Source organism: Panulirus ornatus, chromosome 6, assembly GCF_036320965.1.
Source record: "Panulirus ornatus isolate Po-2019 chromosome 6, ASM3632096v1, whole genome shotgun sequence".
Taxonomy (NCBI): domain Eukaryota; kingdom Metazoa; phylum Arthropoda; class Malacostraca; order Decapoda; family Palinuridae; genus Panulirus; species Panulirus ornatus.
The window spans coordinates 1,135,788-1,158,628 of record NC_092229.1 but is presented as its reverse complement, the minus strand read 5'-3'; the positions used below and the strand labels follow the sequence as shown (position 1 = coordinate 1,158,628).

The following is a 22,841-nucleotide window of genomic DNA, read 5'->3' as shown; positions in this document are numbered from 1 at the left end:
TGCAGTCGGTTGTGGATGAAAGGGCTTGGGAAGTGAGTCAGTTGTTTTTCACTGATGATACAGCACTGGTGGCTCATTCATGTGAGAAACTACAGAAGCTGGTGACTGAGTTTGGTAAAGTGTGTGAAAGCAGAAAGCTGAGAGTAAATGTGAATAAGAGCAAGGTTATTGGGTACAGTAGAGTTGAGGGACAAGTTAACTGGGAGGTAAGTTTTGAATGGAGAAAAACTGGAGGAATTGAAGTGTTCTAGATATCTGGGAGTGGATCTGGCAGCGGATGGAACCATGGAAGCAGAAGTGAATCATAGGGTGGGGGAGGGGGCAAAAGTTCTGGGAGTGTTGAAGAATGTGTGGGTCGAGAACATTATCTCGGAAAGCAAAAATGGGTATGTTTGAAGGAATAGTGGTCCCAACAATGTTATATGGTTGCAAGGCATGGGCTATGGATAGAGTTGTGTGGAGGAGGGTGGATGTGCTGGAAATGAGATGCTTGAGGACAATATGTGGTGTGAGGTGGTTTAATCATGTAAGTAATGAAAGGGTAAGAGAGATGTGTGGAAATAAAAAGAGTGTAGTTGAGAGAGCAGAGGAGGGTGTTTTGAAATGGTTTGGGCGCATGGAGAGAATGAGGGAGGAAAGATTGACCAAGAGAATATATGTGTCAGAGGTGGAGGGAACAAGAAGTGGGAGACCAAATTGGAGGTGGAAAGATGGAGTGAAAAAGATTTTAAGTGATCGGGGCCTGAACATGCAGGAGGGTGAAAGGTGTGCAAGGAATAGAATGAATTGGAACGATGTGGTATACTGGGGTCGATGTGCTGTCAATGGATTGAACCATGGCATGTGAAGCGTCTGGGGTAAACCATGGAAAGTTCTGTGGGGCCTGGATGTGGAAAGGGAGCTGTGGTTTCGGTGCATTATTACATTACAGCTAGAGACTGAGTGTGAACGAATGTGGCCTTTGTTGTCTTTTCCTAGCGCTACCTCGTGCACATGTGGGGGGAGGTGGTTGTTATTTCTTGTGTGGCGGGGTCGCGATGGAAATGAATAAAGGCAGACAGTATGAATTATGTACATGTGTATATATGTATATGTCTGTGTATGTATATATATGTACACGTTGAGATGTATAGGTATGTATATTTGTGTGTGTGGACATGTATGTATGTACATGTGTATGTGGGTGGGTTGGGCCATTCTTTCATCTGTTTCCTTGCACTACCTCGCTAACGCAGGAGACAGCGACAAAGCAAAATAAATAAATAGATAACAATGTTTTAGTAAGGAAGTATCAGGAACAGAGAAAGAATGGATGATTCCACTCACATCTGTTTTCAAGCTCTCATGTATGTATGTACTTTTCATTTTTCAGATACCACACAAAACAGAAGCTTTTGCGGATGAAATTAAAGTGAACAACAAAATTACTGAGACTTGTAACAAGAAGTAAGTATTTTCTATATATATATTCTTCATAAAACCATTAATTTTTTGTATATTGCAAGAAGAATTCATGTGAGTTTTTCCTTTCGTTTCTTTAGCAGATATATTGGCGAGGGTGAGAGTGAAAATCTTCGAATGACATGGGTTATTTAATGCTTTCAGATCATATATGCAGACAGCTTCCAGTCTGCCGATTGATCCAGAGAGTTTAGAAACTACACAGTTTACCATATTGAAGCCAGATGGCGGTGAAGAACAGATGGTCCAACCTAATCCTGCAAAAAGAAATAAAAGGAAAAGCAAGAAGAAAGCAACAGTTGATCTCCTTGTGGATCCATTAGAATCTAGTGCAAGTGTGCAGTGAGTATGTGATGTGTAGTAATATTATTGTGTTTGTGCTTTCTTGAAAACAATAACAGAGATCTCATGAAACTAAGTTTTTCTTTACTTTCGTATTTGTTCCACAAGCATGAGATATTCTCTAGGCAGAATATTGGGGTTAGGACCCTGTAACTCCCTGCTTGTGTGTGTGTGTGTTTGTGTGTATTTGTGTGTGTGTGTGTGTGTGTGTGTGTGTGTGTGTGTGTGTGTGTTGGGGGGGGTGGCTTTGTCCACCTTTTACTGTCCTCCAACTAGATGATAGCTTGCTCACTGATTTGGAGCCTGCCCTCAGCCAGTCATAGACTCCCACAGGGATGACATCTCATGACCATACCAGCAACACTTATCCTCTCTATCATGTCTTATCAAGACATGTTACTATGCCTGCTATCCCATCACATTGATTAGTATCCCTTTACCTTTTATGTTTTATTTATTTTATTTATTAATTATTTTGCTTTGTCACTGTCTCCTGCGTTTGCGAGGTAGCGCAAGGAAACAGACGAAAGAAATGGCCCAACCCACCCCCATACACAATGTATATACATACACGTCCACACAAGCAAATATACATACCTATACATCTCAATGTACACATATATATACACACACAGACACATACATATACACCCATGCACACAATTCACACTGTCTGCCTTTATTCATTCCCATCGCCACCTCGCCACACATGGAATACCATCCCCCTCCCCCCTCATGTGTGCGAGGTAGCACTAGGAAAAGACAACAAAGGCCCCATTTGTTCACACTCAGTTTCTAGCTGTCATGCAATAATGCCCGAAACCACAGCTTCCTTTCCACATCCAGGCCCTACACAACTTTCCATGGTTTACCCCAGACTCTTCACATGCCCTGATTCAATCCACTGACAGCACGTCAACCCCGGTATACCACATCGATCCAATTCACTCTATTCCTTGCCCTCCTTTCACCCTCCTGCATGTTCAGGCCCTGATCACACAAAATCTTTTTCACTCCATCTTTCCACCTCCAATTTGGTCTCCCACTTCTCCTCGTTCCCTCCACCTCTGACACATATATCCTCTTGGTCAATCTTTCCTCACTCATTCTCTCCATGTGCCCAAACCATTTCAAAACACCCTCTTCTGCTCTCTCAACCACGCTCTTTTTATTTCCACACATCTCTCTTACCCTTACATTACTTACTCGATCAAACCACCTCACACCACACATTGTCCTCAAACATCCCATTTCCAGCACATCCAACCTCCTGCGCACATCTCTATCCATAGCCCACGCCTCGCAACCATACAACATTGTTGGAACCACTATTGCTTCAAACGTACCCATTTTTGCTTTCTGAGATAATGTTCTCGACTTCCACACATTCTTCAAGGCTCCCAGGATTTTCGCCCCCTCCCCCACCCTATGATCTACCTCCGCTTCCATGGTTCCATCCGCTGCCAGATCCACTCCCAGATATCGAAAACACTTTACTTCCTCCAGTTTTTCTCCATTCAAACTTACCTCCCAATTGACTTGACCCTCACCCCTACTGTACCTAATTACCTTGCTTTTATTCACATTTACTCTTAACTTTCTTCTTTCACACACTTTACCAAACTCAGTCACCAGCTTCTGCAGTTTCTCACATGAATCAGCCACCAGCACTGTATCATCAGTGAACAACAACTGACTCACTTCCCAAGCTCTCTCATCCCCAACAGACTGCATACTTGCCCCTCTTTCCAAAACTCTTGCATTCACCTCCTAACAACCCTATCCATAAACAAATTAAACAACCATGGAGACATCACACACCCCTGCCGCAAACCTACATTCACTGAGAACCAATCACTTTCCTCTCTTCCTACACGTACACACGCCTTACATCCTTGATAAAAACTTTTCACTGCTTCTAACAACTTTCCTCCCACACCATATATTCTTAATACCTTCCACAGAGCATCTCTATCAACTCTATCATACGCCTTCTCCAGATCCATAAATGCTACATACAAATCCATTTGCTTTTTGTAAGTATTTCTCACATACATTCTTCAAAGCAAACACCTGATCCACACATCCTCTACCACTTCTGAAACCACACTGCTCTTCCCCAATCTGATGCTCTGTACATGCCTTCACCCTCTCAATCAATACCCTCCCATATAATTTCCCGGGAATACTCAACAAACTTATACCTCTGTAATTTGAGCACTCACTCTTATCCCCTTTGCCTTTGTACAATGGCACTATGCACACATTCCGCCAATCCTCAGGCACCTCACCATGAGTCATACATACATTAAATAACGTTACCAACCAGTCAATAATACAGTCACCCCCTTTTTTAATAAATTCCACTGCAATACCATCCAAACCTGCTGCCTTGCCGGCTTTCATCTTCCGCAAAGCTTTTACTACCTCTTCTCTGTTTACCAAATCATTTTCCCTAACCCTCTCACTTTGCACACCACCTCGACCAAAACACCCTATATCTGCCACTCTATCATCAAACACATTCAACAAACCTTCAAAATACTCACTCCATCTCCTTCTCACATCACCACTACTTATTATCACCTCCCCATTTGTGCCCTTCACTGAAGTTCCCATTTGCTCCCTTGTCTTACGCACTCTATTTACCTCCTTCCAGAACATCTTTTTATTCTCCCTAAAATTTAATGATACTCTCTCACCCCAACTCTCATTTGCCCTCTTTTTCACCTCTTGCACCTTTCTCATGACCTCCTGTCTCTTTCTTTTATACATCTCCCACTCAATTGCATTTTTTCCCTGCAAAAATCGTCCAAATGCCTCTCTCTTCTCTTTCACTAATAATCTTACTTCTTCATCCCACCACTCACTACCCTTTCTAATCAACCCACCTCCCACTCTTCTCATGCCACAAGCATCTTTTGCGCAATCCATCACTGATTCCCTAAATACATCCCATTCCTCCCCCACTCCCCTTACTTCCATTGTTCTCACCTTTTTCCATTCTGTACTCAGTCTCTCCTGGTACTTCCTCACACAAGTCTCCTTCCCAAGCTCACTTACTCTCACCACCCTCTTCACCCCAACATTCACTCTTCTTTTCTGAAAACCCATACAGATCTTCACCTTAGCCTCCACAAGATAATGATCAGACATCCCTCCAGTTGCACCTCTCAGCACATTAACATCCAAAAGTCTCTCTTTCGCGCGCCTGTCAATTAACAAGTAATCCAATAACGCTCTCTGGCCATCTCTCCTACTTACATACGTATACTTATGTATATCTCGCTTTTTAAACCAGGTATTCCCAATCAGCAGTCCTTTTTCAGCACATAAATCTACAAGCTCTTCACCATTTCCATGTACAACACTGAACACCCCATGTATACCAATTATTTCCTCAACTGCCACATTACTCACCTTTGCATTCAAATCACCCATCTCTATAACCCGGTCTCGTGCATCAAAACCACTAACACACTCATTCAGCTGCTCCCAAAACACTTGCCTCTCATGATCTTTCTTCTCATGCCCAGGTGCATATGCACCAATAATCACCCGTCTCTCTCCATCAACTTTCAGTTTTACCCATATTAATCGAGAATTTACTTTCTTACATTCTATCACATACTCCCACGACTCCTGTTTCAGGAGTACTGCTACTCCTTCCCTTGCTCTTGTCCTCTCACTAACCCCTGACTTTACTCCCAAGACATTCCCAAACCATTTTTCCCCTTTACCCTTGTGCTTCCTTTCACTTAGAGCCAAAACATCCAGGTTCCTTTCCTCAAACATACTACCTATCTCTCCTTTTTTCACATCTTGGTTACATCCACACACATTTAGACACCCCACTGTGAGCCTTCGAGGAGGATGAACACTCCCCGCGTGACTCCTTCTTCTGTTTCCCATTTTAGAAAGTTAAAAAATACAAGGAGGGGAGGATTTCTGGCCCCCCGCTCCTGTCCCCTCTAGTCGCCTTCTATATATACATATATATATATGTTTTAGAAGGAGGTAAATAAAGTGCGTAAGACAAGGGAGCAAATGGGAACTTCAGTGAAGGGGGCTAATGGGGAGGTGATAACAAGTAGTGGTGATGTGAGAAGGAGATGGAGTGAGTATTTTGAAGGTTTGTTGAATGTGTTTGATGATAGAGTGGCAGATGTGGGGTGTCTTGGTCGAGGTGGTGTGCAGAGTGAGAGGGTTAGGGAAAATGATTTGGTAAATAGAGAAGAGGTAGTAAAAGCTTTACGGAAGATGAAAGCCGGCAAAGCAGCAGGTTTGGATGGTATTGCAGTGGAATTTATTAAAAGAGGGGTTGACTGTATTGTTGACTGGTTGGTAAGGTTATTTAATGTATGTATGATTCATGGTGAGGTGCCTGAGGATTGGCGGAATGCTTGCATAGTGCCATTGTACAAAGGCAAAGGGGATAAGAGTGAGTGCTCAAATTACAGAAGTATAAGTTTGTTGAGTATTCCTGGTAAATTCTATGGGAGGGTATTGATTGAGAGGGTGAAGGCATGTACAGAGCATCAGATTGGGGAAGAGCAGTGTGGTTTCAGAAGTGGTAGAGGATGTGTGGATCAGGTGTTTGCTTTGAAGAATGTATGCGAGAAGTAGTTAGAAAAGCAAATGGATTTCAATGTAGCATTTATGGATCTGGAGAAGGCATATGATAGAGTTTATAGAGATGCTTTGTGGAAGGTTTTGAGAATATATGGTATGGGAGGCAAGTTGTTAGAAGCAGTGAAAAGTTTTTATCGAGGATGTAAGGCATGTGTACGTGTATGAAGATAGGAAAGTGATTGGTTCTCAGTGAATGTAGGTTTGCGGCAGGGGTGTGTGATGTCTCCATGGTTGTTTAATTTGTTTATGGATGGGGTTGTTAGGGAGGTGAATGCAAGAGTTTTGGAAAGAGGGGCAAGTATGCAGTCTGTTGTGGATGAGAGAGCTTGGGAAGTGAGTCAATTGTTGTTCGCTGATGATACAACGCTGGTGGCTGATTCATGTAAGAAACTGCAGAAGCTGGTGACTGAGTTTGGTAAAGTGTGTGAAAGAAGAAAGTTAAGAGTAAATGTGAATAGGAGCAAGGTTATTAGGTGCAGTAGGGTTGTGGGTCAAGTCAACTGGGAGGTAAGTTTGAATGGAGAAAAGCTGGAGGAAGTAAAGTGTTTTAGATATCTGGGAGTGGATCTGGCAGTGGATGGAACCATGGAAGCGGAAGTGAATCATAGGGTGGGGGAGGGGGCGAAAATTCTGAGAGCCTTGAAGAATGTATGGAAGTTGAGAACATTATCTCGGAAAGCAAAAATGGGTATGTTTGAAGGAATAGTGGTTCCAACAATGTTGTATGGTTGCGAGGCGTGGGCTATGGATAGAGTTGTGCGCAGGAGGGTGGATGTGCTGGAAATGAGATGTTTGAGGACAATATGTGGTGTGAGGTGGTTTGATCGAGTAAGTAATGTAAGGGTGAGAGAGATGTGTGGAAATAAAAAGAGTGTGGTTGAGAAAGCAGAAGAGGGTGTTTTGAAATGGTTTGGTCACATGGAGAGAATGAGTGGGGAAAGATTGACCAAGAGGATATATGTGTCAGAGGTGGAGGGAACGAGGAGAAGTGGGAGACCAAATTTGAGGTGGAAAGATGGAGTGAAAAAGATTTTGAGTGATCGGGGCCTGAACATGCGGAAGGGTGAAAGGCGGGCAAGGAATAGAGTGAATTGGATCGATATGGTATACCGGGGTTGACGTGCTGTCGGTGGATTGAACCAGGGCATGTGAAGCGTCTGGGGTAAACCATGGAAAGTTGTGTGGGGCCTGGATGTGGAAAGGGAGCTGTGGTTTCGGGCATTATTGCATGACAGCTAGAGACTGAGTGTGAACGAATGGGACCTTTGTTGTCTTTTCCTAGCGCTGCCTCGCACACATGAGGGGGAAGGGGGATGGTATTCCATGTGTGGCGATGGGAATGAATAAAGGCAGACAGTGTGAATTGTGTGCATGGGTATATATGTATGTGTCTGTGTGTGTATATATATGTGTACGTTGAGATGTATAGGTATGTATATTTGCGTGTGTGGACGTGTATGTATATACATGTGTATGGGGGTGGGTTGGGCCATTTCTTTCGTCTGTTTCCTTGCGCTACCTCACAAACGCAGGAGACAGCGACAAAGAAAAAAAAAAGAAAAAAATATATAAATATATAATGTATACGTTGAAATTTATAGGTATGTATATGTGTGTGTGTGGATGTGTATGTATATACATGTGTATATGGGTGGGTTGGGCCATTCTTTCGTCTGTTTCCTTGCGCTACCTCACTGACGTAGGAGACAGCGACAAAGTATGATAATGATAACAATGATAATGATGTTTGTGGTTATCATTGCTCTTAGTTTAGAAAGTTTTTTCAAATCCTTCACCTTCTTGGTATACTCTCAGCTTGTGTGATGGACTGACCCTGGAAGGAAAGGAAAAGTGAATCTTGACAAATGAGAAACTATTTAACTTGGTATCTTATTAGCAGATTTTTGATTGTTTCTCTCATACTGACAGTAACCACCACCAGGGTGAAATCCTTATTCTGAAAATAATAAGGTGGCCAGGGCCTCATGGGGGATGATAATGTTATCAATGATTTTAACATTTCTAACTTTTTTAATGTTTTGCATGAACCTGTATTAAAATCTTTTGCAGAAATGAGTATGTGGCCCGATTAAGAGTTCTCAGACAACAGAGAGAAGCCTTTGAAGCTGATTTAAACACCATGCCAAAAGCTACCAACCCACTCTCAATTAGTGTTATATCAGATCTAAAGCCTCTGAAATGGGTTAGTAAAATACTGTTCTTAATCTGTATATAGGGATAAGGAGTAATACTAATGCCAGTGAATCTCCCTTACATTGTAGAAAGCAACAAAGATGGTCTAAAGCATGGGGGCTGAATATTCTACCCTCTTTTATTATCGTTTTCTAGAATTAGTAACTGAAGAAGTAGCTATGCAAGGATTTTGAAACTCAGTCATCTCTTCTAATGCTGCCTCACTAAGGCAGGAATCTCAACCAGGTACTAAAAGAACATATTAATGTATTATCCAAACTTAATTATTTATAAAGAAAATTGAAACTTTTGTGGAAAAAAAGAGCTAAGTTTTAATGAAATATGAATTTAATATACAGAGATAGGTTAAATTTTTTCACAAAAAAATCAGTTATGACACTCTTAGAAACCTGTTCTATCACAGAATGGGCGGGGCAGGTGGGGTGGGGGTGACCCTAAGGAGTACTCATTTTATGTTTTTTATGAAATGATTGAAATGGCATGGCACCTCTGTTGAAAAAAGAACATGATTAAAAGAATGAAGAAATTAATCAAACTCCTCAAGTGTTTGTAGACCAAATTCCTCTAGATAGAAAGGTTATTGGGAATGGAAAACAGAAAGAAAATTCCTTTGCTTTGCTGTTTGAGGAATGAAATATCATAATGATCAATCCTAGTGTGACCAGTCTTCTTACAGAGAATGTGAGAAGCAGCATTCAGATGTGTACCCTTGGTGGCAAGGGTATTAACACAGTTTACGTGTGGGATGGCAAAAATAAAATCTGTAAAACAAGGAAAGGGCAGGAACATCGTAACAAACAGAAGGGATAGTTGAAGAGTGATGGTGCCTTGAGGATTGATTGGACAGAAGGCTTTTGGTAGGATTGAGCTAGAGAAAGAACCATCCCAGATATGCAAATGGTACACCTTTTTGTTTAGGTTTGGGTAAAACTTCAGTAGATACAGAATGGCTGGCTGCTCACAAGAAAAATGATTTGGCAACTTTGTAAAATGCCATGAAATGCTAGGCTTTTAGGAAGCAGATTTTGTGATATTATGAGGGGTTCCCAGGGTAGAGTGGAAAATACGGTTAAACCTAACATGATTATGTCATCGCATAGTTAAACAGTAGTTTTTCAAAATTTGATAGTGAAAAATGAATAAGACTCAACCTTTTCACCACAGGATTCCTAATATCCACTATACACTTTGTAGAATATTCTTAATTATTATTAAACTTTTTTCCATAAGTTTGCTATTATGATAATCAGAGCATGCTTTTCTAAAAAGAAATATACAACTTATTGTGATTAGATATTGTGTACGTGTGCTGTATGCCCTTTAAGATATTGTTTACATTTGCTGTATACCCTTTATTTTATGCTACTCCACTACCAGATGACTATGACCTGGCACATTTTAAAAGACTGATTTTCATTTTCTCAAAAATTGGTAAATACTTTCTCTTGTCTTTTCTTTTTTCATTTCATAATTCTCTCTATATTTCAATTAGGGCCAGGCCTTGATGTGGACTTTTGTCCTTGACTGGAGCCTTCGACACAGAGGGAAGAAATGAGGTATGCTAGGAGTACCATCAAGTACACTGTACTTTGTGAGATAAGCAGTAATTCTAGAAGTGAAGTGTTTTTGCCACAAACAAATATGATTACTGTGGATTTTCAGTCCTATTATCTATCATCCTGTAAGAGTGTCACAGTGTTTCAGTTCGCTAGTTATGGAGACTGTTGCTGTGGCCACCCCCTCGAGGGATTACCAGTTGGGAATAGATAGAAATATAGATAGATAGATTGACAGAGTATCATAGGTTTACAAATTATTATGAAATATAATGGTGCAGATTATGTATGGGTTTCCTTGATATCTCCACTTCAAATGATCATTGCATGGAAAAAATTTAGGTCGTAGCCTATCATAGCAATGCATGTGATGTCACTACAAGCATCAATGGTCATAACCTTTTCCTTGAGGCAGGGGTGGTTGAGTCAAGAATGATTAACATATGAATCCTATCCCTGGGGATAGGGGAGAAAGAATACTTCCCACGCATTCCTCACGTGTTGTAGAAGGCGACTAAAGGGGACGGGAGCGGGGGGCCAGAAACCCTCCCCTCCTTGTATTTTAACTTTCTAAAAGTGCTCATCCTCCTCGAAGGTCAGATTGGGGTGTCTAGATGCGTGTGGATGTAACCAAGATGAGAAAAAAGGAGAGATAGGTAGTATGTTTGAGGAAAGGAACCTGGATGTTTTGGCTCTGAGTGAAACGAAGCTAAAGGGTAAAGGGGAAGAGTGGTTTGGGAATGTCTTGGGAGTAAAGTCAGGGGTTAGTGAGAGGACAAGAGCAAGGGAAGGAGTAGCACTACTCCTGGATCAGGAGTTGTGGGAGTATGTGATAGAGTGTAAGAAAGTAATTTCTAGAGTGATATGGGTAAAACTGAAAGTTGGTGGAGAGAGATGGGTGATTATTGGTGCATATGCACCTGGGCATGAGAAGAAAGCTCATGAGAGGCAGGTGTTTTGGGAACAGCTGAATGAGTGTGTTAGTGGTTTTGATGCACAAGACCGGGTTATAGTGATGGGTGATTTGAATGCAAAGGTGAGTAATGTGGCAGTTGAGGGAATAATTGGTATACATGGGGTGTTCAGTGTTGTAAATGGGAATGGTGAAGAGCTTGTAGATTTATGTGCTGAAAATGACTGGTGATTGGGAATACCTGGTTTAAAAAGCGAGATATACATAAGTATACGTATGTAAGTAGGAGAGATGGCCAGAGAGCATTATTGGATTACGTGTTAATTGATAGACGCACGAAAGAGAGACTTTTGGATGTTAATGTACTGGAGTTGCAACTGGAGGGATGTCTCATCATTATCTTGTGGAGGCGAAGGTGAAGATTTGTGGGGGTTTTCAGAAAAGAAGAGAGAATGTTGGGGTGAAGAGAATGGTGAGAGTAAGTGAGCTTGGGAAGGAGACTTGTGTGAGGAAGTACCAGGAGAGAGTGAGTACAGAATGGAAAAAGGTGAGAACAACGGAGGTAAGGGGAGTGGGGGAGGAATGGGATGTATTTAGGGAAGCAGTGATGGCTTGCGCAAAAGATGCTTGTGGCATGAGAAGCGTGGGAGGTGGGTTGATTAGAAAAGGTAGTGAGTGGTGGAATGAAGAAGTAAGATTATTAGTGAAAGAGAAGATAGAGGCATTTGAATGATTTTTGCAGGGAAAAAATGCAAATGAGTGGGAGAGGTATAAAAGAAAGAGACAGGAGGTCAAGAGAAAGGTGCAAGAGGTGAAAAAGAGGGCAAATGAGAGTTGGGGTGAGAGAGTATCATTAAATTTCAGGGAGAATAAAAAGATGTTTTGGAAGTAGGTAAATAAAGTGCGTAAGACAAGGGAGCAAATGGGAACTTCAGTGAAGGGGGATAATGGGGAGGTGATAACAAGTAATGTTGATGTGAGAAGAAGATGGAGTGAGTATTTTGAATGTTTGTTGAATGTGTTTGATGATAGAGTGGCAGATATAGGGTGTTTTGGTCGAGGTGGTGGGCAAAGTGAGAGGGTTAGGGAAAATAATTTGGTAAATAGAGAAGAGGTAGTAAAAGCTTTACGGAAGATGAAAGCCAGCAAGGCAGCAGGTTTGGATGGTATTGCAGTGGAATTTATAAAAAATGGGGGTGACTGTATTGTTGACTGGTTGGTAAGGTTATTTAATGTATGTATGATTCATGGTGAGGTGCCTGAGGATTGGCGGAATGCTTGCGTAGTGCCATTGTACAAAGGCAAAGCGGATAAAAGTGAGTGCTCAAATTACAGAGGTATAAGTTTGTTGAGCATTCCTGGTAAATTCTATGGGAGGGTATTGATTGAGAGGGTGAAGGCGTGTACAGAGCATCAGATTGGGGAAGAGCAGTGTGGTTTCAGAAGTGGTAGAGGATGTGTGGATCAGGTGTTTGCTTTGAAGAATGTATGTGAGAAATACTTAGAAAAACAAATGGATTTGTATGTAGCATTTATGGATCCGGAGAAGGCATATGATAGAGTTGATAGAGATGCTCTGTGGAAGGTACTAAGAATATATGGTGTGGGAGGCAAGTTGTTAGAAGCAGTGAAAAGTTTTTATCGAGGATGTAAGGCATGTGTACGTGTAGGAAGAGAGGAAAGTGATTGGTTCTCAGTGAATGTAGGTTTGCGGCAGGGGTGTGTGATGTCTCCATGGTTGTTTAATTTGTTTATGGATGGGGTTGTTAGGTGGTGAATTCAAGAGTTTTGGAAAGAGGGGCAAGTATGAAGTCTGTTGTGGATGAGAGAGCTTGGGAAGTGAGTCAGTTGTTGTTCGCTGATGATACAGCGCTGGTGGCTGATTCATGTAAGAAACTGCAGAAGCTGGTGACTGAGTTTGGTAAAGTGTGTGAAAGAAGAAAGTTAAGAGTAAATGTGAATAAGAGCAAGGTTATTAGGTACAGTAGGGTTGAGGGTCAAGTCAATTGGGAGGTAAGTTTGAATGGAGAAAAACTGGAGGAAGTAAAGTGTTTTAGATATCTGGGAGTGGATTTGGCAGCGGATGGAACCATGGAAGCGGAAGTGAATCATAGGGTGGGGGAGGGGGCGAAAATTCTGGGAGCCTTGAAGAATGTTTGGAAGGCGAGAACATTATCTCGGAAAGCAAAAATGGCTATGTTTGATGGAATAGTGGTTCCAACAATGTTGTATGGTTGCGAGGCGTGGGCTATGGATAGAGTTGTGTGCAGGAGGGTGGATGTGCTGGAAATGAGATGTTTGAGGACAATATGTGGCGTGAGGTGGTTTGATCGAGTAAGTAATGTAAGGGTAAGAGAGATGTGTGGAAATAAAAAGAGTGTGGTTGAGAGAGCAGAAGAGGGTGTTTTGAAATGGTTTGGTCACATGAAGAGAATGAGTGAGGAAAGATTGACCAAGAGGATATATGTGTCAGAGGTGGAGGGAACGAGGAGAAGTGGGAGACCAAATTGGAGGTGGAAAGATGGAGTGAAAAAGATTTTGTGTGATCGGGGCCTGAACATGCAGGAGGGTGAAAGGTGTGCAAGGAATAGAGTGAATTGGAACGATGTGGTATACCGGGATCGACATGCTGTCAGTAGATTGAACCAGGGCATGTGAAGCATCTGGGGTAAACCATGGAAAGTGTGTGGGGCCTGGATGTGGAAAGGGAGCTGTGGTTTCGGTGCATTATTACATGACAGCTAGAGACTGAGTGTGAACGAATGGGGCCTTTGGTGTCTTTCCTAGCGCTACCTCGCACACATGAGGTGGGAGGGGGTTGTTATTGCATGTGTGGCGAGGTGGCTATGGGAACAAATAAAGGCAGACTATGAATTATGACATGTGTTTATATGTATATGTCTGTGTGTGTATATATATGTGTACATTGAGATGTATAGGTATGTATATTTGCGTGTGTGGACGTGTATGTATATATGTGTGCATGGGCGGGTTGGGCCTTTCTTTCGTCTGTTTCCTTGCGCTACCTCGCTGACGTGGGAGACAGCGACAAAGCAAAATATAAGCAAAAATATAATAAATCCTAGATGCAATGAACAGAAAAAAAGACACTTGGGCATGTGCAATCCAGCTACAGTGAATGTGTTAAAAAGAGGTACTGTCAGAAATTGCATTTTTCCATTATTGAATGTAAGCAGAAAAGAGTTAAGCACTGGATGTAGAGTGGAACCATCAGCTAAAAGCTGAATAGGAGTATAGGTATAAGAAGTGTCCTCATTAATGGAGAAAAGAAAGAGAGTGAGTGATAGGACAGAACCCAGAGGAACGCTAATGTTGACAGGATATGACGGCTCTTTTGATTTACTGGCCATAGAGGAAGCCATGCATTAAAAAACAGAGAAGCAAAAAAGTCAAAAGAAGGAGATTTAGTAACAGCAGGCTTATGCAGCACCTTATCAAATGCTTTGGAGAGTTTGAGGGCCATAGCAAAAGATCCATGAAAATCCCATAAAGGACCAGAGGTGCACAGTGGCAGTATTGTAACAAATGAGGTTAGGAGGTGCTGCTACTGCACTATGAGCTCAAAACTTGGGAAACGTTTTGGATTTCAGTGCCTCAAGGGGATACTTTGGTTTTCTGGAGCATCCACATCTTACCCTGCCTTCTTTTGGAGTAGATGAGCATAGGGAGGCATTGCCTAATTGCATCTGGACAATAGTAGTTTTTTTAGATACAGACAAATACTTAATCTGTGCTGGGGTTTAGTTTTTGAGACAGTTTAGGAGCCCCACTGTCTATGGGAAATTCTGCACTGGATTTACCCTCTACCAATGGCCTGTCAAGGGTGAGGCACACAAGGCTAAGAAGTGGCTCTGGAGCCTAACACTTGTGCTGGGGAATAAAGGGATGAATGATTTAGTGTAAATGGGATGACTGGTGAGAGTAAAATGGAGCTTGTGAAAAAATTTAAAAGTATAGTTTAGATGTGCTGGGGATTGGGGAAATCCATATCCATAGTCAGGGGTGTATGGAGTGAAAATGAAAATGATGAATTCAACATATGGGAGAGCGTAGAAGGAGGAATGGTTTAGACAGGAATGAATTGAAAATTAACAAGGAAGAGGGAAGAAAGGATGTTCAGATATGCTATCACCAAGAGTGTGGGAGGTGTTACAGAGCATGAATGCAAAGGATCAAGAATAATGTTGGAGAATGGAAAGATTGGAATTGTGAAGTGTGCATGGGTATGTGTATTGTTATGTTCTGGCTCCACCCCTTACACATTAACAGGTGTATAATCAGCCCTTAGGCCCATTAAAACAGATAACTCTGAAATAACAGCTTCTGTTAACAGAGAGATTTGGGCTAGACACAGATTCTTTTACCATCTGGCTAGCACTTCCTGATGGCTGATGACCGTAATAACATACCTACTTTTCCCTTCTCAAGTTGGTCAAATACCAAACACAGATAAAAATCTATAAAAGTATAATTATAAAAGCAAAATAAACATGGCTCTGGTGACATAAATAATACACTTTATCATGATACATAGATCTCTCTCTATATTACTTTACTAAACATCACTAGCAAATTCACTGGCCTCAGTTATATAACATAAGGGTTTAAAATGACTGAGATGTGTACAGATTACATTATACATTTACCAACAGCTTTGTATCACATCTTCCTCTTAAGGCCATCCCTCAGAGGCTAGACCTTAGCCATCTTCCAGTTTCTGTACAATTTCTCAAAGAAAACTGAATAAGACAGAATGGGTAACTACTCAAAGAAAACTGAATAAGACAGAATGGGTAACTATAACATTTATGGGTAAATAGGGAAGATAAATGTAACATCCCCCTCCCGAAAAGACATGAATCAGTTACTAGTTGACCCTCGACTAACTGGTATATGAGACAGTACATCAGCTATAACATTATCCTTTTCTCTTATATGCTTAATTTTCAAATTATAATCTTGTAACAAAAGACTCCACCTTGTTAAATGTTGGTTTACATTTTTCATCTTATGCAAAAATACAAGGGGATTGTCATCCGTAAACACTTGGATTGGCCTACCTACTCCTCGCAAATATACATCAAAATGATTCAAATTTAAAATCAAGGTTAATGTTTCCTTTTCTGGAGTATTATAGTTTTTCTGATAGGACAGAAACTTCTTTGAAAAGTAACAAATTGGAAAGTCAGTATCATCTTTCTCCTGCATTAACACTCCACTAACCCTAAAATCACTTGCATCTATATACAATGTAAATGGTTTATCATAATTTGGAGTAGAAAGTATGGGTGTACATACAAGTATCTGTTTCAATTTCGTAAAGGCCTCATCACATTGATCACAAAAAAGATTTGACTTTCTTTGAAAATAAGTTGGTTAATAGTAAAGCAGTGATTGAAAAATTCTTACAAAACCTACAATAATATCCCGCCATACCCAGAAATCTCATAAGTCTTTCTTATTCGTAGGTGCTGGAAATTTGACAATACTTTCTATCTTAGCAGTGATTGGTTTTACACATCCCTGACCACCAACATAACCTAGATATTCTACAGTTGCTGTAGCAAATTTAGTCGTTACAAGGTTTACCGTTGAATTTGTTTTGCCCAACTTATTAAATACTTCCCTCACTAAGTACAAATGTTCTTCCCAAGTTTTTTGATACAATACTATATCATCCATATTCACAGAACAATCTTTAACATCACAAAATACTTGATTTACTATCTTTGGTAAGTACTACCACTGTTTTTCATACCAACGTCCCAAAGGGCATCACATTATATTGATACAAACCATCCATAGTTACAAATGCAGAAATTTCCTGTGCTCTTTCAATCAAAGGTACTTCCCAATACCCTTTCAATAAGTCTTAACTTAGTTACAAATGTAGCATATCCTATCTGATCAATGATAACATCTGCTTTTGGAATTTACCTTTTGAAATCAGTACAAAATCTGTAGGTAATGCAATCAGGAATAGTTGTTAACACACAAGGTGAACTCCAAGGATTATTACTTTTTTCAATCAGATCATTGTCAAGCATATACTGTACTTCTTTTCTCATTATCTCTCTCATTTTAGGATTCACTCTATAAGGGTGCTGCTTGATAGGTGTTGCATTGTCAGTTTCAACATCATGCACTAATACATCAGTTCTCCTTGGACTCTCACTTCCATCCACATCCTCTACATCATCAGACATAATACATGCACAAGGCACATCTGTAACCTCATCATCCTTAGCAGAATTTCTATCATGATAAGATTTTATCATGTTTATGTGACACAATTGGCTTGGCTTGTGTCTTTCTGGAGTATTCACAATGTAGTTCAAATCATTCACTCTCCTCTCAATAACCAAGGGACCATAAAACCATGCTTTCAGAGGATTTTCTGTCTGAGGCAATAGTACCAACACTCGATCACCAGGTTTGAACTTTCTGCTTCTAGATTTTTTGTCATACCATACCTTCACATCTTGACACCCTTTCAAATTTTCTGCAACAATCTCTTTACACAATTTTTTTTTTCTTTTTTTTTGCCGCTGTCTCCTGCGTTTGCGAGGTAGCGCAAGGAAACAGACAAAAGAAATGGCCCAACCCACCCCGACACACATGTATATACATACACGTCCACACACGCAAATATACATACCCATACATCTCAATGTACACATATATATATACACACACAGACACACATATATACAAATGCACACAATTCACACTGTCTGCCTTTATTCATTCCCATCGCCACGTCGCCACACATGGAATAACATCCCCCTCCCCCCTCATGTGTGCGAGGTAGCGCTAGGAAAAGACAACAAAGGCCCCATTCGTTCACACTCAGTCTCTAGCTGTCATGCAATAATGCCCGAAACCACAGCTCCCTTTCCACATCCAGGCCCCACACAACTTTCCATGGTTTACCCCAGACGCTTCACATGCCCTGATTCAATCTATTGACAGCATGTCGACCCCGGTATACCACATCGATCCAATTCACTCTATTCCTTGCCCGCCTTTCACCCTCCTGCATGTTCTGGCCCCGATCACTCAAAATCTTTTTCACTCCATCTTTCCACCTCCAATTTGGTCTCCCACTTCTCCTCGTTCCCTCCACCTCCGACACATATATCCTCTTGGTCAATCTTTCCTCACTCATTCTCTCCATGTTCCCAAACCATTTCAAAACACCCTCTTCTGCTCTCTCAACCACACTCTTTTTATTTCCACACATCTCTCTTACCCTTACATTACTTACTCGATCAAACCACCTCACACCACATATTGTCCTCAAACATCTCATTTCCAGCACATCCACCCTCCTGCGCACAACTCTATCCATAGCCCACGCCTTGCAACCATACGACATTGTTGGAACCACTATTCCTTCAAACATAGCCATTTTTGCTTTCCGAGATAATGTTCTCGACTTCCACACATTCTTCAAGGCTCCCAGGATTTTCGCCCCCACCCCCACCCTATGATTCACTTCCGCTTCCATGGTTCCATCCGCTGCCAGATCCACTCCTAGATATCTAAAACACTTTACTTCCTCCAGTTTTTCTCCATTCAAACTTACCTCCCAATTGACTTGACCCTCAACCCACTGTACCTAATAACCTTGCTCTTATTCACATTTACTCTTAACTTTCTTCTTTCACACACTTTACCAAACTCAGTCACCAGCTTCTGCAGTTTCTCACATGAATCAGCCACCAGCACTGTATCATCAGTGAACAACAACTGACTCACTTCTAAGCTCTCTCATCCCCAACAGACTGCATACTTGCCCCTCTTTCCAAAACTCTTGCATTCACCTCCTAACAACCCTATCCATAAACAAATTAAACAACCATGGAGACATCACACACCCCTGCCGCAAACCTACATTCACTGAGAACCAATCACTTTCCTCTCTTCCTACACGTACACACGCCTTACATCCTTGATAAAAACTTTTCACTGCTTCTAACAACTTTCCTCCCACACCATATATTCTTAGTACCTTCCACAGAGCATCTCTATCAACTCTATCATATGCGTTTTCCAGATCCATAAATGCTACATACAAATCCATTTGCTTTTCTAAGTATTTCTCACATACATTCTTCAAAGCAAACACCTGATTCACACATCCTCTACCACTTCTGAAACCACACTGCTCTTCCCCAATCTGATGCTCTGTACATGCCTTCACCCTCTCAATCAATACCCTCCCATATAATTTACCAGGAGATGTATAAAAGAAAGAGACAGGAGGTCAAGAGAAAGGTGCAAGAGGTGAAAAAAAGGGCAAATGAGAGTTGGGGTGAGAGAGTATCATTAAATTTTAGGGAGAATAAAAAGATGTTCTGGAAGGAGGTAAATAAAGTGCGTAAGACAAGGGAGCAAATGGGAACTTCAGTGAAGGGCGCAAATGGGGAGGTGATAACAAGTAGTGGTGATGTGAGAAGGAGATGGAGTGAGTATTTTGAAGGTTTGTTGAATGTGTTTGATGATAGAGTGGCAGATATAGGGTGTTTTGGTCGAGGTGGTGTGCAAAGTGAGAGGGTTAGGGAAAATGATTTGGTAAACAGAGAAGAGGTAGTGAAAGCTTTGCGGAAGATGAAAGCTGGCAAGGCAGCAGGTTTGGATGGTATTGCAGTGGAATTTATTAAAAAAGGGGGTGACTGTATTGTTGACTGGTTGGTAAGGTTCTTTAATGTATGTATGACTCATGGTGAGGTGCCTGAGGATTGGCGGAATGCGTGCATAGTGCCATTGTACAAAGGCAAAGGGGATAAGAGTGAGTGCTCAAATTACAGAGGTATAAGTTTGTTGAGTATTCCTGGTAAATTATATGGGAGGGTATTGATTGAGAGGGTGAAGGCATGTACAGAGCATCAGATTGGGGAAGAGCAGTGTGGTTTCAGAAGTGGTAGAGGATGTGTGGATCAGGTGTTTGCTTTGAAGAATGTATGTGAGAAATACTTAGAAAAGCAAATGGATTTGTATGTAGCATTTATGGATCTGGAGAAGGCATATGATAGAGTTGATAGAGATGCTCTGTGGAAGGTATTAAGAATATATGGTGTGGGAGGAAAGTTGTTAGAAGCAGTGAAAAGTTTTTATCAAGGATGTAAGGCATGTGTACGTGTAGGAAGAGAGGAAAGTGATTGGTTCTCAGTGAATGTAGGTTTGCGGCAGGGGTGTGTGATGTCTCCATGGTTGTTTAATTTGTTTATGTATGGGGTTGTTAGGGAGGTAAATGCAAGAGTTTTGGAAAGAGGGGCAAGTATGAAGTCTGTTGGGGATGAGAGAGCTTGGGAAGTGAGTCAGTTGTTGTTCGCTGATGATACAGCGCTGGTGGCTGATTCATGTGAGAAACTGCAGAAGCTGGTGACTGAGTTTGGTAAAGTGTGTGAAAGAAGAAAGTTAAGAGTAAATGTGAATAAGAGCAAGGTTATTAGGTACAGTAGGGTTGAGGGTCAAGTCAGTTGGGAGGTGAGTTTGAATGGAGAAAAACTGGAGAAAGTGAAGTGTTTTAGATATCTGGGAGTGGATCTGGCAGCGGATGGAACCATGGAAGCGGAAGTGGATCATAGGGTGGGGGAGGGGGCGAAAATTCTGGGGGCCTTGAAGAATGTGTGGAAGTCGAGAACATTATCTCGGAAAGCAAAAATGGGTATGTTTGAAGGAATAGTGGTTCCAACAATGTTGTATGGTTGCGAGGCGTGGGCTATGGATAGAGTTGTGCGCAGGAGGATGGATGTGCTGGAAATGAGATGTTTGAGGACAATGTGTGGTGTGAGGTGGTTTGATCGAGTGAGTAACGTAAGGGTAAGAGAGATGTGTGGAAATAAAAAGAGCGTGGTTGAGAGAGCAGAAGAGGGTGTTTTGAAGTGGTTTGGTCACATGGAGAGAATGAGTGAGGAAAGATTGACCAAGAGGATATATGTGTCGGAGGTGGAGGGAACGAGGAGAAGAGGGAGACCAAATTGGAGGTGGAAAGATGGAGTGAAAAAGATTTTGTGTGATCGGGGCCTGAACATGCAGGAGGGTGAAAGGAGGGCAAGGAATAGAGTGAATTGGAGCGATGTGGTATACCGGGGATGACGTGCTGTCAGTGGATTGAATCAAGGCATGTGAAGTGTCTGGGGTAAACCATGGAAAGCTGTGTAGGTATGTATATTTGCGTGTGTGGACGTATGTATATACATGTGTATGGGGGTGGGTTGGGCCATTTCTTTCGTCTGTTTCCTTGCGCTACCTCGCAAACGCGGGAGACAGCGACAAAGTATAATAATAATAATAATAATAATAATAATAATAATAATTTACCAGGAATACTCAACAAACTTATACCTCTGTAATTTGAGCACTCACTCTTATCCGCTTTGCCTTTGTACAATGGCACTATGCACACATTCTGCCAATCCTCAGGCACCTCACCATGAATCATACATACATTAAATAACCTTACCAACCAGTCAACAATACAGTCACCCCCTTTTTTAATAAGTTCCACTGCAATACCATCCAAACCTGTTGCCTTGCCGGCTTTCATCTTCCGCAAAGCTTTTACTACCTCTTCTCTGTTTACCAAATCATTTTCTGTAACCATCTCACTTTGCACACCACCTCGACCAAAACACCCTACACAATATGCTTTTAAAATCTGATGCATACTTCAATAATCCAGGAGAATCTCTCTTCCCTAACCATTTCTCTTTCAACATACTCAGTGGACCTCTTATTTCATGTCCATACACTGGCTCAAATGGAATAAAACCTGTAGACTCGTGTACTAAATATCTGATGGCAAACAATGCTTAAGTCACACCCTCATCCCAGTCTACTGACAATTCCTCACAATACGTTCTCAAAGTATTTTTCAAAGTCTGATGGAATCTTTCCATGACTCCTTGGCTCTGTGGGTGATAAGCACTTGACATCTTATGTGTTATGTGTTATATGTAACCCTTTTAATATTTTCTTAAACATTCCTGAAGTGAAATTTCTTCCCTGGTCTATTTCAGGCATACCCACCCAAGAGAAGTATTTCTTTAACTCTTACAATATTTTTAGAATGTATGCTACATAATGGTGCTGCTTCTGGAAATCTGGTAGATGCACACATTATTTTTAATCGATACTGATTTCCTTTACGTGTTTTAGTAGAGAACCTACACAATCAATTACAATTTTACTAAAAGGTTTACAAACAGCAGGAATCAGCTGCAATGGTGCTGGCTGTATAGTCTGGTTGGGTTTACCTACTCTCTGACATAATTCACAAGTCTTACAATACTAGGACATATCTTTCTTCATATTTGGCCCATATAAATGAGTTAATATTCTGTCATTTGCCTTCCTAACTCACAAATGTCCAGACAAACAAGAAATATGAGACAGAGCAATTACATTTACCCTATAATTCTTTGGAACTACAATCTGCTTTCTGACCTCCCAATGATCAGATGCTGGAACAGGAGCAGGCCTCCATTTTCTCATTAACACCATTTTGTACATAAAATCCAACTGACACATCACTCTCATTCCCATTTCTAGCAGCTTCACTCCAAAATTCTTTCAAACTGTCAACACCCATCTGTAACTTTCAACTCTTCCTTGTCCACAACAAAATCTGAAAATATATCAATTTTTAATTCCTCAGTGCTCTTCTCATTTCCAATTTCTATTGTATTATTTCT

The 22,841-nt window shown here is 41.2% G+C and overlaps 1 protein-coding gene across 1 annotated transcript in view; it reads left to right on the top strand.

The window, feature by feature from the left end:
• The window catches only part of LOC139749260 (uncharacterized), a 481,728-nt gene that overhangs the window by 217,883 nt on the left and 241,004 nt on the right, over positions 1-22,841 (top strand). Inside the window, exons 21-23 of the mRNA XM_071662996.1 lie at positions 1,373-1,446; positions 1,606-1,803; positions 8,506-8,638. Of these exons, the coding sequence (XP_071519097.1) occupies positions 1,373-1,446; positions 1,606-1,803; positions 8,506-8,638 (405 nt within the window). The remainder of the gene's footprint in view (positions 1-1,372; positions 1,447-1,605; positions 1,804-8,505; positions 8,639-22,841) is intronic.